The sequence below is a fragment of the Anguilla anguilla genome, chromosome 2 (assembly GCF_013347855.1).
Source record: "Anguilla anguilla isolate fAngAng1 chromosome 2, fAngAng1.pri, whole genome shotgun sequence".
NCBI classification, from domain to species: Eukaryota; Metazoa; Chordata; class Actinopteri; order Anguilliformes; family Anguillidae; genus Anguilla; species Anguilla anguilla.
In genome coordinates, this window is record NC_049202.1 from 8,655,150 (window position 1) to 8,671,390 (window position 16,241).

The window sequence follows — 16,241 nt, forward strand, 5'->3', positions numbered from 1 at the left end:
CTTGCAATTTATTATGCATGACACCCCTAGTAAGTGACACACTGAAGCACCACTTGCAATATTGCAACACTGAAAAAAAATATTATTATTGCAATGCACAACAAATTTGAGCTTTCTCAGGGGAAAAATGGCCCCCTTGGACTACATCAAAAGAACAATATTGACATTTCTGCATTCATTACGCTATGGCATTTCAGAAAACACTTCACGGTAAAGATGATTTTTAAAAGACATTAAAATATTTCCCAGAAGTTAAGGGCAAAAAAAAAAAGAAGCTGGTTAACTCGGAAAAAAATTCATTTCGATGGAAAGCTTGCATCACATCCTGTAACTGAAGAAATTACTGCAAAACCAGTAAGATGACTTGCTTTCACTTTCTGTGCAGCTCAACTTTTGTAAACAGGACAGGCAGCAGCAAGAAACAGGGGGGGAAACCAGCCGCAAAAGGACACTTTTGCTCCAGAGGGGCAAATGGGCTGGTGCTCCAGCACCAGTAGGACCTCACGTGTGCATGTGCATGGGCTGGGAGGAACAAAGGACTGGACCTTGCACACTCTGCTAGTCTTCCTCTCCCATTGCAGAATGTAGTGCAGCCCAGCAACACAACTGTGGCATGAAGGCAACTGCACTGTTGCACAATTTCTTTTCTGTTTTTGCAGAAATCTCAGAAAGATACAAATTGTAACTCAGTGCCCTGCAGCTCACCCATGGTGCTCGGCCCCCAACATTGCTGCTTGCGGCTATATTCATATTTGTTTTTCATATTCTTTGTGCTTACTTAATTTGGCATTATTATTATTATCTACATGTTTCTCCTGCCAATGAGCAAACAAGTTATAGAGACAGACAAAGGGACAGAAAGAGAGGGAAAGGAAGAGTGAGAAACAGACAGAAAGAGAGGGAGAGGGAGAGAGACGAGAGAGACTTGAGCAGTCAGAACAGACAGTACACAGGACTCCCTAAGATGGTTACCAGGGAAACGTAAGCAGGCAGCGCACAGTGCTTTGCGTTGGGTTTTGTCACATGACCAGCCTCCGCACTTGTCATGTGACAGAAACCCAGAATTCCCAATATTTATGAGCCTTCAAAAACGAGCAAATTTTCTGGGAACCTCATTACCCCCCCTATTAAGATGCAGCTTTAAACATGTTTAAGTTTGCCATTAGAAGTCTTTTCTCCCCCCCAGACAGGCATGTTGAAACAGCATGCACCACTAGCGCAAAGCACGCAAAACACACGACCCCCCCCCCAGTTTCAGAAACACCGGCATCATCTAGGGGGGCGGAGCATTCTTCTGAGTGACAGGAGAGCACCGCAGAAGGCAAACCCCCCAGAATAAACCAGCGAAAAAAAATCACATGATGGGTGTTGAAAGTAGGCGGCGTTACCACACTTTGATATGCTAATTTAGCAATGAAAGGCTTGCGCAAGACTGGCCCGCTGGTGTTCTCCACAGCCAGTGCTGTCAAACCTGAAGAAGGCACAGACACGCCCTCGGCATTATGAGATCCAACGACACGGACAAGATAACAGGACAGAGGAGAGCGGCTAAATTTCCACGGACCCTGCCGGAAACTTTGATTAGAGAACACTGGTTTATTGCGCTTGAATAAAGGTGCTGCTTTGGTAAGGCAGTAAAAAATGAGTTGAGGTACCGCGTGAGCAACAGCTAAAGTAGCACAAGCATAATTAGCTAAATTAGCACTAGCGTGTTAATAAATGCCAGCGTAATACCAGCATGGTAGCAAAGGCAGAAATAGCACTAGCGCATTAGCACCCGCTACAGAACAGTAATGCTTGCTGAGTGTACTGTTAAAATGCAAGAGATGGACTCTTCAGTCAGAACGACCTTTTAAAAGGCACAGCGTGAACCGCGCTGTCCCCCAGTGTCCCATGGCCTCAGTTACTTAGTGTCTAAGTAACTCAGTGTGTCTGTGACTCAATGTCTGAGTAGGCCAGTGTCAGTGTGACTCAGTAGCTCAGTGTCTGTGTGACTCAGTGTCTCAGTGTCTGTGTGACTCAGTAGCTCAGTGTCTGTGTGACTCAGTGTCTCTGTGACTCAGTAGCTCAGTGTCTCTGTGGCTGAGCAGCTCAGTGTCTCTGTAACTGAGTAGCTCAGTGTCTCTGTGACTCAGTGTCTCAGTGTCTGTGTGACTCAGTGTCTCAGTGTCTGTGTGACTCAGTAGCTCAGTGTCTGTGTGACTCAGTGTCTCTGTGTCTGTGTGACTCAGTAGCTCAGTGTCTGTGTGACTCAGTGTCTCTGTGACTGAGCAGCTCAGTGTCTCTGTGACTCAGTAGCTCAGTGTCTCTGTGACTGAGGAACTCAGTGTCTCTGTAACTGAGTAGCTCAGTGTCTCTGTGACTCAGTGCCTCTCTGTGTGTTTATCGCTTGGTGGTGCAGTCCGGCCCGTCAGAGCCTGTGGTATTCCACAGGAATTTGCACAGGGAATTTCCCATTCATTTACTCAATTGAGCCCATTTGACTACACAATCACTTTACCCCTCTTACATAAGCCTGGCTCCAACTTTCTCCCTTTCAGCTCTCCCTCTCAGCCTCAACTGGCACCCCTAAAAACACCCAGCCCTGTCTGGTACAGCTAAAAACACCCAGCCCTGTCTGGCACCCCTAAAAACACCCAGTCCTGTCTGGTACCCCTAATAACACCCAGCCCTGTCTGGTACCCCTAAAAACACCCAGTCCTGTCTGGTACCCCTAATAACACCCAGCCCTGTCTGGTACCCCTAATAACACCCAGCCCTGTCTGGTACCCCTAATAACACCCAGCCCTGTCTGGTACCCCTAATAACACCCAGCCCTGTCTGGTAACCCTAAAAGCCAAATGTATGGCCAAATATCCTGCGACGGTGCGCGCAGAACAGAAACCAATGCGCACGCCGACCCTGCCGTAAATCGACCAATCAAACCTTTGCCCGCCACACGAGCTGACATCACCATTAGCAGGGTGCCAAACAGCAATTATTCAATTTTCAGTGATTTACCCCAAACATAAAAGAGCATGTTTCCATTTAAAAAGGTTAGAGAAAAACCTACTCATAGCTTTAAAAAAAAAACAAAAAAAAAACAAAACAAAAAAAAACTTCCTCAAAAAGGGCGCTTTTTTAACCAAGTGTCTATGAAACGGGAAAAAATGGAGGCATTCCTTGCGATGACAACGCTGACAAGAATTCACTCAGCGGCTGCCGCGTTTGGTCGGCTCTGACTCGGCCTGGCGAGCGGCTAGCGCCACGCGACGCGGAACACCCCGTCCGCCGCGGCCCTCGTATCGAGTTTTTTTTCTGTCGCGCGGCCTCTGTCGACACTTTTTCCAGAGCTAAAAAAAAAAAAAATAAAAAACGCGCAAGACTAACCCTCATGTGGTCCCTTCCCTTCTCGGAGCGTGCGGTTTAAATATAGCGCAGAGCGATACCTCAGAGCTAATAATGACACCGTCACGTTCCGACTGACGCCCGCTAGCGCTGACTTCAGGGAACACCGACACGGAATGCCAACCACGCGGTGACTTCATACGCCGGGGCAGTTAGGATTCATTTTAAATGATCAAATGAGAATAAATAAATAAATAAATAAATAAATAAAACTATCGAGAACATACGGGCCGGGCCGTCTTGGAGACGAGCTGCATACTTTCTCGTGTCATGCCCTGATTTGTGAAGAATATTTCAAATGACTGCGCCGCTCTGCTCTGTCCAGACAGGCACAGATTCTATCAGAAATTCCCAGAAAAACAACTCCGTGCCAAGAGTCAATACACACACCTCAGCGGGGTGCAAAGCAAACCGCATTGGCCCGCTCGTTCCACGCCTCAAGCTTTTTAACCAATCGGGAGCGGGGAATTCTTTAATCCCACCAATAGGCCGCGTTTAGCCCGCGTTAGCGAGCGCGGCGCTAGTTAGCGTACGCTAAGCGCGCGCGCATATGTAGGTGGACGAGGAGTGGCGTGCAGCGTAGCGTAGCCGTAGCCTAGCGCGTTTTTTCCCGGCCTTGCGGTCGCTGACAGGGTGGAGGCCTGGAGTAAATGCTAGACTAACCGAAAGCTATGCCAGGAATTTGATTCTCACGAACCGCTGCCAGTGCAGGCCTGCAAGGCCACACATGCGAGAGGGGATGGAGAAAACGGCAAAGAGAAGAAGGGAGAGACAGACAGACAGAAAGAGAGAAAAACAGCTATAGATAAAGACAGAAAAGACAGCTATAGATACTCTAACAACAACATTCAAGGTGTTTGTTTTGATGTCCAACCTTACAGTAAAGCTCAGTGTCAGAAATAGGCTTGAGGTCCTTTTTATTATCATAATAGACCACAATAAATTGTTGCCGGAAAAGTTATGTTTTTTTTTTTTTTTTTTGCAAGACACATGCAAGACTTTGAAAGGCCGTTTTACCAAACCGAAATCTAAACAAATCATATTTAATGTTGTTCAGGGGTAAAGTACTTTACTTTATCAATACAGTTTGGATTCAGTGCAGAATGAAAACCAAAAGTCTAAAAACAAAAACAAAATAAAACAAAACAAAAACAAAAAACACAAATTTTAACTTTGGGATAGCTCTGTGCCAGGAGTCCATCTCTATGTAAATTTATAACAAACCTCATCTGGACCTGATTCTGGAACAATCTGCAGCACAGAGCTAAGACCAGCCTGGACTCCAAAAGACCCCCCTCACATGCCCCCCCCCCCTCCACAAAGCATCTGTGGTTGCAGGTTGTGAGATTTGTTTCCAGTAATCAGAATCAGGTCCTGCCAAGTTTTACCCAGCATAACATTTCCCGCAATCTGAGCAATTACAAGCAACCTGGTCATCAGGCCAAGGCTTCAGTAAGGGTGTACTCTCGACAAGTGAAGCAGGGCTGACAGTCATCAACTAAATAAAAACTAGATTAAATCTCATGTCAGAACCTAATTTCAGACCCTTCAGTTGATAACTAACGCTCTGCTCCTGAGATTATTTCAGACTATTAATAGAGTTATTTATCTCCCTCTGTGGGGGGGGGGGGGTAAATAAACATGCCGTGGGCAGGCTTGACCCGTGGAATAAGGAAAGAGTGACGTAGAGAACAGTCCGGCTTGGGACTGAAGCAGTATGATAATAACCATAAAGGAAGTTATTAATAACACCACTGTAAATTTCTGTTCCCCGTGACATTTATCATTCTCGCTATACGCTGGAATTGAATTTACTGTAAACAGTTAGCTGCTTTGGAAACACTTCCACACCAAGCGAGAGAGGGGGAGAGAGAGAGAGAGAGAGAGAGAGAGAGAGAGAGAGAGAGAAAGGGGGGGGGGGGAGAGAGACCTGGCTCAAGAGATACAGAGAATCAAGAGGAGGCTCAATTCTGTGAAGAATTGAGAAATATGGTGAAAACCACTAAAAACCGGTCTTGAGATGCCAGTAACTGCAGCTACTGCACATTCCTCACAAATGAGTGGCCTGCCCCGGCAACACAGCAGAGAGCACACAGTGTGCTAGCATGCTAGCTCGCGCTCCCAGAATGCCCTGCGGTACACACAAACACGCCGTCCTGCAACACCAGCCGAAGGGCCACGCACTCCTCCTCCTCCTCCTCCTCCTCTGAGAGAGAAGAAAAAACAAGGGCACCTTCTGCCACCCCTTTCCTTAAATTATTTTTAAACATCAGTTTTGAAAGATTGTGAGATGGGTGCAACTCACTGAAGTCTTTCTTTTGAAAACATTTTAACTACTTAAGATAATTAATCTTTCATTTGGATGAGTACCACGTACATGATTTAAAAAAGGCTCAAAAGCAGAGATCTAAAACCTGTCACTGAGAGAGTAAACCCCTGAACTCTATGGTATGCAATAGGAGGCGGCCTACTGTAATTAAAGAGAACCAACAACAACTGCAAGCTCAGAATTACAGGGTTATTGCCATATTTTATTGTCAAAAATTGTATATAATACAGAAGGTTAAACTCCTGAAATAACGACTACGTCACACACGTATATGTAACTTTGTGTGTGTGTGTGTGTGTGAGAGAGAGAGAGAGAGAGAGAGAGAGAGAGAGAGAGAGAGAGAGAGAGAGAGAGAGAGAGAGAGAGAGAGAGAGAGAGAGAGAGAGAGAGAGAGAGAGAGAGAGAGAGAGAGAGAGAGAGAGAGAGAGAGAGAGAGAGAGAGAAAGAGAACCCTGTAGTTTGTCAAATCCATTTGCCAAGTCAAAAAAAAAGAAAACTTTTCATCCTTACTACACTTTCCTATCTGGTTCACCTTTGCCCTACACTACAAACCCAACCTACACCAACACACAATACGCCGGTATTTTGCCAACTGCATAAATTAAAAACTCATGTACAATACCACTCTCAAGAACACACATAAACACTGCTGCAATGTGCAAGATGCACCGTGATGTCACCGCACCCAACAACAGACGGGAGTCTCCCACTGGCCCTCACGCCGTGTGTGTGTGTTTCATGTACACACACCGCGGTGTTGCGGAAAACACTGAGAACTTAACGTTAACAGTGCGGTCCTACGCCGAGCAGCACACCTACGCATTTCAACCCTGTAACCCTTTATTCGCCAGTATAAGTGTGTGAAGGGTTACTGACCATTTAAAACACATGATACATCCGGGCTCCTCCCTTAAAAATGACTGCACAGAAATGAAAGGATGAGGTCAGGGTTATGTGAAAGGCCACTGAGCTCAAGGTTCCCAGAATGAACACTTTCACACAGTATCACGCTCTGTAGATTCTGAAGAGTCTGCCAGCGATCGCTTAGCATCCACTGTTTAGGCTACTATTGCTGTTAAAGACTCAAATAGTGGAGATCAGAATTATTTTTCAATTTGTGATGGTTAACGTCACAAAATTTTAATTTCTGCCCTTATTAACTGGGGGCTGGGAGGGGAGTGAACTATTTTTTTACTCTTGTAACAGAACATGGACAGTAGAAATGAAGACGACCCTGCAGGGGTCTTGGCCTTTGCTTTCTTACGGTCCTGGTTTGTTTAGTCACGACTGGGATCAGCACACCAGCCCCCTCAACTGCAGGCCCAGACACACCAGAAAAAAATATATATACACAGGTTCCTGGAGCCCAATATTAATTCTCAGTGCCAGCAAATTCCAGCCATATTTTACCTTTTTTCTTTTTTTAAAGAAGCCAAAGAAGTTAATGCCAAAATCAATAAGGAGCAGAGGGGCGTGTTCCCCTTTGAATTATTCATTCTGGAACGTTCTGGAACATGGGAAAGGCTGGTCCTGCCATCTGGCTGTTTGAAGTCTTCAGAGCCACTTTGAGGCTTGTTGACTCAGCTTGAGCTGTGTTCTAACACTGGGGTGTGGGGGGGGGGAAGCCTGGAGGATGGGTGGGGGGGCGGGGCGGGGGGCGGTCAGAAGGGGGTGTTTGGACCCTGTTTCTTGCATACCGTCCGTGGCTCCTGAGCTCTCTTGAACAGCAACCCCATTTGGGGAATTCACGGGACGGTGTTGTGGTGGTGCTGCATTAGTGTAGTACATCAGTGGTGGTGGTAGAGGCAAGCTCCCCCCCCCCACACACACACACCAGCTTCACTGTAAAGTAAATGAGATCATGATCAACGGTGCTCTATAAGCACAATCAACTGTCATCATTACCATTATTCTTAATACGTTTGGTGCCGAGTAGCAGTTCTGTGTGGCTGGAGGCAGTTCTGTGCTGAGTTGTGTTCTGCTGTGTGTGTGTGTGTGTGTGTGTGTGTGTGAGTCAGGATACCTAACTGGACGTCCTGCATAAGCTAAATGCCCACATGTAACTGTGTATTGTGGTGACTGGGTCAAAGACCATAAAACACCTCGATTACCAGAACTGCAATAAGCAGTCCCAGCATGGGAAACGCCCACTCACTAAAGACTGACATAACAAAACCCCGCCCCCAGCCCTAGCCTCCACCCCTCAGATATCAGGGCTCTTCTTCAGTGTCTCACCTGGAAGCGGCGCTCAGCTCAGCTCCAGTACAGACGGTTTATCTGACATTTAAGATATGCAAATGGCGGCGTGTAATTACTGTTGCCGTGCCGCCGGGCTCGGTCGCTGTCTGAGGTGCAGGCTGCGCCGTGGGTCTCCTGAGGGGGGGGGGGGGGGGGGGGCGGGGGGACGGGAGGGGGGGGGCTCCGAGAACTCAGCGGGAGACTAGAAGTATGAGAGAGACAGGCCCAGACACGGCCCACCTCTGCCACTCTCTCTCTCTCCAACTCCCTCTCACTCTCTCTTTCTCTCGCACGCTCCCGCTGTCTGTCTCCCTCTCTCCTACTCCCTCTCCCTCCGGCCCTCTCGCCCATGCTCTCTCTCTCTCTTGCTCTTTCTCTCCCATAATGTACAAATTAGGCCAACACAACAGGCAAGCTCCTTCCCACAATGCAGAAAGGGAAAAGAAAAGAAAAGAAAAAAAAAAAAAGACAAAAAGTCAGAAACAGACTGTTACAGATAAGAGAAAATTTGTGTTTGGGGTTAAGAGTGTTTCAAGGCCACTGAACACGCTCCTGTAGTGTTATGCAGTGACTGGACAAGGAGACTCCAGGATACCTGAAAGAGAGGCCATGTCATTACTAAATCATATCAGGAAAGTGTCATGACAGCTGTAATCACCTGAGAAATGAAGCCGTGTCATGACTGAATTGACAAATATCGGGACAGTGTCATAACAGCTGTAATCACCCAAAAGGCCATGTCATGACTATGAGGGAGATTCTGTTTCTCAGGAGAACAGCTGCAGGGACACCGAGCCTCAGAGGTGGGCATTCTAAGACCCGTCAGGACCCTAGGGTAAGCATGAGGAGTAGAGCGGGGGCTGTGTTCTGAACCCCAAAAAACCAGCAGAGTGCGCGGTCGCTAACGGCAGTCTTAGAGGTCACCCATACACACACATGGCATTCTGGGAATTGATGTTTAAAAAATGGCTCCTGTAGTTTTATTAAGGATGGAGAAGCACTTTGCATGAGGTGTGGGGGGGGGCGGGGGCCTGGACGAATGGAAATTCCCATACCAAAGAGGGAAACATCCAACTGCACTCTGTGGGTGGGTCTAATTTTACCCACTTCACCATGACAGCGACACCCAAATCAAACTTTATTCTAAATACAGCCAAATGACGGCACTTGGTTGCCGTGACGGCAGAGGGTGGACTTTTTTCTGCCCCCCCCCCGCCGCCTCCTCCCTCTTCTCGTGAAGAGAGCTTCCCGTTTCGAGCGTAATGCATTTCACATTAATCACCCTGCCTCTCCAAGCCCAGCTCTGAGTTTTCTTTTTTAGAACAAGAGAGAAAAAGAGCGAGAGAGAACTACAGATGCAAAATGCTCACGAACCCAGCTAACAGAGATGTCCGACACTTCTGTCCTAGAAAAGACCGTCTGGCTCCATATTCTCCCTCCAAAAGCACGTTTTGGTTTTTGCTGTTGCTCGTTTTTAGAAAAAAATTTTAAACAGGCATTCTCTGGAGGTGCCTAAGGCCCAGAGCGATGGGGAAACAGGTCCAGTCACGTGAGCGCCTGCCCTTCCTTCACCGTCTCCACAGATTAAACATTTACCAGGCGGCTGGCGGCTCGGGGCTGTGCGTCAACGCGCCGTGCTAGCGGGCCTCAGGACGCACGTTTCCGTTTCGTCCTTCGACCGCCGCGGACGCGGAGATACAGGGGACCCCCGATAAGAGCAGACTCCTACCCCCCGGGGATGGATTCCACGCTGCTGGCGGAGAGTCGATCTGGGGGTACAGATCAGTGGCCACCCCAAAAAACAGTGTGGCCCTCCTGAAACAGCAGTGCACACACTCTGCTTGTGAACTGAAATGAGAGCTCCACCCCGGTGTGTACCCTAACCGTACACAGATCAACTGCGTGTCACAATTTGGGCTTTTAACGAAAAGGAGAAATGCCTCTCATCCTCGATTTACATTTTAACAAGGGTGGTGCCAATTAATGAGATATCCTTAGCAACAGAATTATTACAGGGTGGTGCTAATTAATTAGTTATCCTTAGCAGCAGTATTATTACAAGGTGGTGCAAATTAATCAGTTCTCATTAGCTGAAGAATAATTTAAGGGTGGTGCTAATTAACGAGTTATCCTTAGCTGCAGAATCATTTAAAGGTGGTGCGAATTAATTATCGATGGTTGTAGGGTGGAGAAAATGAAGGAGTTTTCTGCTAGCTGCAACGCTGTTCAACGGTGGTGCTAATTACTGTTATCTTTTAGCTTCATCGTTCCTCAAATGGAGAGACAAAGTGAATTAAAGGGCCCAGTTCCAACTCATCCAACTGGAAACCAGGTGAGATAGCATCACTATGCAATGTCCACTACCACACAATACAGGCGGAGGTGAGTCTACAAATATCAACCGTTGAGATTAATCCCATCAAAGGGCCAACAGTGTTACGCAGCATTTTCTGTCGCTCACAGGACAACAGGGGTTGACGGAAATACCAGTTTAGCCTTGCTATGTCATTTAGAAAGTGAAAAGTGTTTCCGAATTTGAAAAAGAAAGTGGAGATCGGAACGGGGCTGCAGTGCAACGCGTCAAACCCAAATCTCACTTCACGTTTCTTGTAACACTGTCTTTGAAAAAAAAAAAAAAAAGCGGCATCAGCAAACACAAGTTAATTTCGGCACAGAGCAAGCACGGTCAGGGTTTTCTGGGTAATTCTGGTTTCGATGAGCTGGCCACACCAATCAAATGTCAAAAAAAAAAAAAGAACAAACAAAAAACAAACACTGAGGCCTAAGAGTCACATGGTCACGGGCACATCACATGACCGTGGGAGAAAAGGCTAGCCATTCCCTTGCATTGTGCAGGTTAAACTGCGCACATACCGAGATCTGGAATAAGAGAACACGCCGGTACATAGGGGACCATCATCCTCCTCCCAAGATATCTGGCGAGGGGGTCTTGCCAACACAGAAAGAGGGGATTGAGAAGCTGGCCTCCAATCAGGAAAAGGGAGGTTTTGAGTCTAACCACTGAGTGTGCCCTGATATTTTTGAGCAAGGCATTGGACAGTCAGAGGTGGAAGGGGCAGAGCTAGTGTGGAGGCGGAGCCAGTAATACACAGAGTTATAATTTATTATTCTGTAGCGGGAGGAGAAGTGATGCTGTGGAGATTCAGACCCAGATACGGGCAGACGTTCTGATCCATGTGAATAATTCTAAAAGCTGACAGTACCTCTGCAGCAGGCCACGTTTGGTGGGTCACCACACCACCACTCTGGAGGCCATCCCCTAGCTGCCCTAAGCAGCCAATGCACTTGCCGCGGAAACAAGCTTTGGTCAGTTTGTACAAACTGAAAGACGTTAAAATGACACGTTGTGGAGAAAACTAAACTCCTTGTTGACATCAGCCACCGCAGTGTGTACATCCCTGCTGGCAAAACACACTCAGCTATATAAATGGATACTATGCAAAAAAAAATGCTGTGACTGTGCAAGACTGTGCAAGTCGCTCTGGGTAAGGCCGAGTGCAAAACAGAGGTGTTCACACACCAATATCAATGTGGAGACTGCCTGCAACTGGACTAAAAGACCCACCTGAGGAACACAGCCGACCCTGACTTATACCTGAGCCCAACCTCAGGAAGACCACTGAGCCCCATATCAAACATAGGCCCTGTCTAAGGCTTGAGAGCTCTGGCCCGCCAATTTGCTATGTTTTTTTTTTAAAGAGCATGCATACACTCGAGAAGCAGTGAACAGTCCGCAAACAGAAAAACTGACACCTTCTCCATTTTAATCTGGGACAGCAGACCCTGAAAGAGGCTGAGCCATTCATATTAATCTCTTTCCTTTTTCTAACAGTCTCTTTCAGTCTCTTTCTCTCCCTCACTCAGTCTCAGTCTCTCTCTCTGTCTCTTTCTCGGTCTCTCTCTCTGGGTCTCTTTCTCTCTCTGGGTATCGTTCTTTCTCAGTCTCTCTCCCTCTCCCTCTCCCTGGCTCTACACGCTGGTGACCAGTTCTTTCCGACGGAGAGGGTGAAGTCAGGGAGGGCCAGGTGCGAACGCGGGGAAGCGCTGCTCCCAAAAATTCGGTTACTAAGAAACGGAACCCATCTCCGCACAACTCCGCGAGCGCGCTGGCGCTGGCCCCGCTCGGCCGGAGACCGCTCCGTCACACGCTTTTCTTATTAGATAATTCGGCTCGCGTTATAAATAGCAGCCCGCTTTCAGTACGTCTCGGGTGGGGGGGAGGAGGAGGAGGAGGAGGAGGAGAAGGACAAGGAGGAGGAGGAGGAGGAGGAGGAGGAGAAGGAGAAGGAGAAGGAGAAGGAGACGGAGACGGAGACGGAGACGGAGACGGAGAAGGAGAAGGAGAAGGAGAAGGAGAAGGAGAAGGAGAAGGAGAAGGAGAAGGAGAAGGAGGAGAAGGAGAAGGAGAAGGCGGCGGCTCTGGCAGTAAGCGCTCCTTCACAGCTCGGCCCTGTTTCAGATGCTCTTCCTCTTGAGAAACGGCCAGTGGAGCGTGCGGTCGCTGGCCATTAGCGCAACGCAACCCCATATTGTTTTAACGAGAGGACGGCCTCGTTCTCTCTCCACCGACGGAACAACTGCAGCGGACGCAGCGCCGCCGCCGCCGCGACTCCGCAGCCTTCGCAGAGCGTCGCATTCGAAAGGCAAGCGCGCATCCCCCCCCCACCACCCCCCACCACCCACCCTCCACCTGCACATCGTGGCAGGTTTCGGCATTCCTGTCCGGCGTCAAACCCGAATTGATATTGCCGCGCTTCAGTTCCACGAGGCCTTGTGCTTTTGTCAAACTCGCGCAAAATCGAAGCAGCAGTTCAGTCTGTCGGGCCCACGCTCGTGTTAAACATTCATTCAAAATCATTATTCCTTTGAAAAATGGAAAATGGGCCGCGGTGAGATATTTAGGCATCTTTTGGAAAAAGAATAAAGCATAAAATTATATTATTTTTCAGGAGACACCTTTACTGAAAGTGGCTAATGTTGTGCATTCCATTTGGGACATTCTTAAGAAATCTGAACACGAATGCCAACCAGGTTCAGCACCAGCACAGAAGCTGTGCCTCACCTGGGTATATAACATGAAGCCTTCAGGTGAGACTAATTCCAAAAACTCGAGCTACTTCTGACTGCAAATTGCTTGTCCTCTGGACCTCACGTTAATCTGCGTGGCCTCTATGACACACTGTCACCCCATATTAACCTGAACAACTCCCTTGGAAGAGATGACACACATTAGGAAAAATACAACTGAATTTGAGAGAGAAAGAGATGCAGGGGTGGACCATCTTGTTAGTCTACACAATCAGTGATGCTATTTTTCCCCCCTAAGACTGCATCACAGTCCACCCCTGTTCCCATTGGCCAGTTTTTCACTCTCAGAATCTTGGGAATCATTTTAGGACAACAAGGCCATATTATCTGGATTCCCTCAGGTCTTTTGTTATTTAAACTGGAGCAGAAAGACTAAATCCATGCAGTGTCCATATGCAATTGTACAGTCACATCAGGCCATATTTTTAATCCAAGAGGAAGGGGTTTCATTAATAAAGAACAGACTATTTTTGTTGTTGTTTTTTTTGTATAACAACCACCCTGTGAAGAGTGCACAGGATGAAGAATAACTGCATTAGAAAGAGAACCACTTTTTCTGCAGATACAGTATCACATTATCAGGGCTTTGATTCCTGGTAGCATAATCTTATTTGAACAACAATTAGTGCTTTACTTTCAGTCGCTTAAGAGTGGCCTATCACCCTGCCCACATGCGCGCACACACACACACACACACATTAGAGGTAAGCAAAGAAAGTGCAATACACTGCAAACCTGAAGCATTACATCAGACATCAGAAGCTTTGCCGACGGCCTGGCTCCTGTACAGGAGATTGCCGTATTGTGCATTAGTGATGAATTACGCTTTATTTACTCGCGTTCTGTGCTGCGTGATATCCCCAGTGCTGCGGATAACCTTCCACAATGGAGAGGACCCCAATGAGGAAATTGCGAGACATGTTTTGCATCACATGCACAGACCACAATCAACAGCCTGTAAAACTGATGCAGATATAAAAAGCCATTTATCCCTCCGTCAGACTCAAAAGACCCTCTGATGTTCTGTAATTCTGACTTCCCACCATCCAGACTTCAGCTAAAGTGACAGTTGGAAAAGCCTACTTATTTGAAACAGGTCTGGCGTCCAAATGTTTTTTTTTTCTTGCTCAAAGAATCAGATTTCACCCCGGAATTTTGTCCTCGCCACTTAATGAAAGCTCTGCAAGAAATGTCTGTTTTCAATTCTAAACCATACTGAATTTATATGGTTAAACCAGCAGACACGACTGTGTTAGTTTGCGTTTTTAATTTGGCGAATTCCAACAGTCGAATTGTAGAGTTGCTATAACGGCTATGACTAAATACTCACATTGGATAAATAACACAAGTAAACAAACACAACCAAATAATCTTTGCATTTCTTGGGTTAAGACGGTACCTCCTTTGACCTAGCGCTTGCAGGTCAATATTTCCATGCAACATATATCTACTGTAACGTAGCTATTTGATTTGCCTGGACGAATAACTGCTGCGTGTTGCTCTGGACCAGGCTACGCGGTGCATGGAAATGTGTCGCAAATGTGCTGCTGTCATGGTGTAGCTCGTCAGGCCAGATCTGCAGCCTTTTATAACAGGGTGGTGGATGTGGTTGACTTGTGCCATGCTTACGATAGCGGAGTTCAAACTGAGAAATCCTGGAGCAGTGCGTCAGTTCGAGTAAAGAGCGAACAACAACAACAACACTGCACTACACTGAACACCCGCTCCGATTCTCTTAGCACATATTGTCTAGTCTGGTTTAGCACACAGGGCCACGGGTGAGATTCCTCGTCAACATCAGCAACCGAGGCGGGGAATCATAGCAGTGACATCTGTCTGGTAAACACCGTGTTTATACTCGTTGCTTTGCCAGACCACTCCCGCAAACTGCTTAAGGTTAGCCACCTTGCTAAATCACCAGGCTAACTAGCCTGTTAGCCGGACACCGCCAGCATCAGCAATTGCTGCTTTTGAATCCATCGTGACATCAGAAATGATTTGTCACCGCTGAGCTAGCAGGCTGGCTAAACATCACCACCACCAGGGCGTGACGCCCCTTCCATCCCTCCCCCTCCAAAATGCTGCTGGAAACAGCAATCCATTGGCATAGGCTAAACTGAATAGCACACGGGGTATGTTACACTGACCCCATAATACACCACCATGGTAGTATCTTACCTTGTTCAAAGAAGGCACCAGCAGCCCCCGCCATTTCGATGCGTTTTCCTCGCTGTAGAAGTCGTACTGGAGCGGCGGCGCTTGCATGGCTGGCTGCTGCTCTATTCTGGGAAGCAATGCTTGCCGTCTTCTATCTCTTCGTCCCTTACATCAAACAATGAGGCATAGAGGAGCGAGAAGCTCGTCGAAAAAAAGAACAGAGTAGTGTGCTCCGTGTCCACAAAAATAAAAACGAGCTGTCCAGGTGTCGGAGTTGAGTCAGAATAGCGCTCCGCGGATTGCCCCTTGCAAGACGCTCATCTCATCGGTACGGCAGCAGCTAGCCAGCGCTACAGATGCTGAAAACAGTTAGCCAAGCTAGCTGTCCTCCACCTCAGGCAGCGGCAGGCTTCTGGTGACGGTAACTGTGCCGAGGCTTGCGCAATAGATGGATTTAAAGAAGAAGTTGTAATGTTGACGTTAGCTACCAAATAATAAAACAGACAAAAGCGAGCTAGCTTGCCAGCTAACGTTAGCCAAAAGGCAATCGATCCCTTCTCAATCGGGTGTTAGTTTTCTGTAATAGGCTGGTTGTTGCTAGCTAGCTAGCCAAACACACACAGGACGAGGTGAAACATGTCATCGCCGAGTACTTGGAAATGTGCTGCTCCTTTTCAGTCGTCTTGCTGAAGCATTCCGTCTTTAGTTGTTTTTGGGGAAAAGCCCCTGTTCTGCACATAATCGCCCATTTTCATCGAATCTGTCCGGTAGGAAGAGAGGGAGGCTCACCTTGTTATCCTCCATGAATTTAAAGTTATCAGTACCATCCCCAGAATCGTGCCTTATGGTAAGTATGCTTCACTAGGGGGGTCACATAGCCCGATTCCACGCACGATGCCCCCTTTAATGTCGGTATCTTTCGCCAAAGTGATTGAATTCTGGCGATTGTTATGGCTCGAATACAGTTGTTGCTGGAACAAGAAGCGAGCATGCGCAGTGAACGTCTTCTGCGTCGCCTCAG

The 16,241-nt window shown here is 47.5% G+C and overlaps 1 protein-coding gene across 2 annotated transcripts in view; it reads right to left on the minus strand.

Moving 5' to 3' along the window:
• LOC118220672 (son of sevenless homolog 1-like) overlaps window positions 1-16,241 on the minus strand; it is a 50,995-nt gene extending 34,754 nt beyond the window's left edge. For both annotated transcript variants that reach the window (XM_035404731.1, XM_035404730.1), the window contains exon 1: window positions 15,242-16,241. In XM_035404731.1, the coding sequence (XP_035260622.1) occupies window positions 15,242-15,328 (87 nt within the window). In that variant the 5' untranslated portion in view covers window positions 15,329-16,241. The remainder of the gene's footprint in view (window positions 1-15,241) is intronic.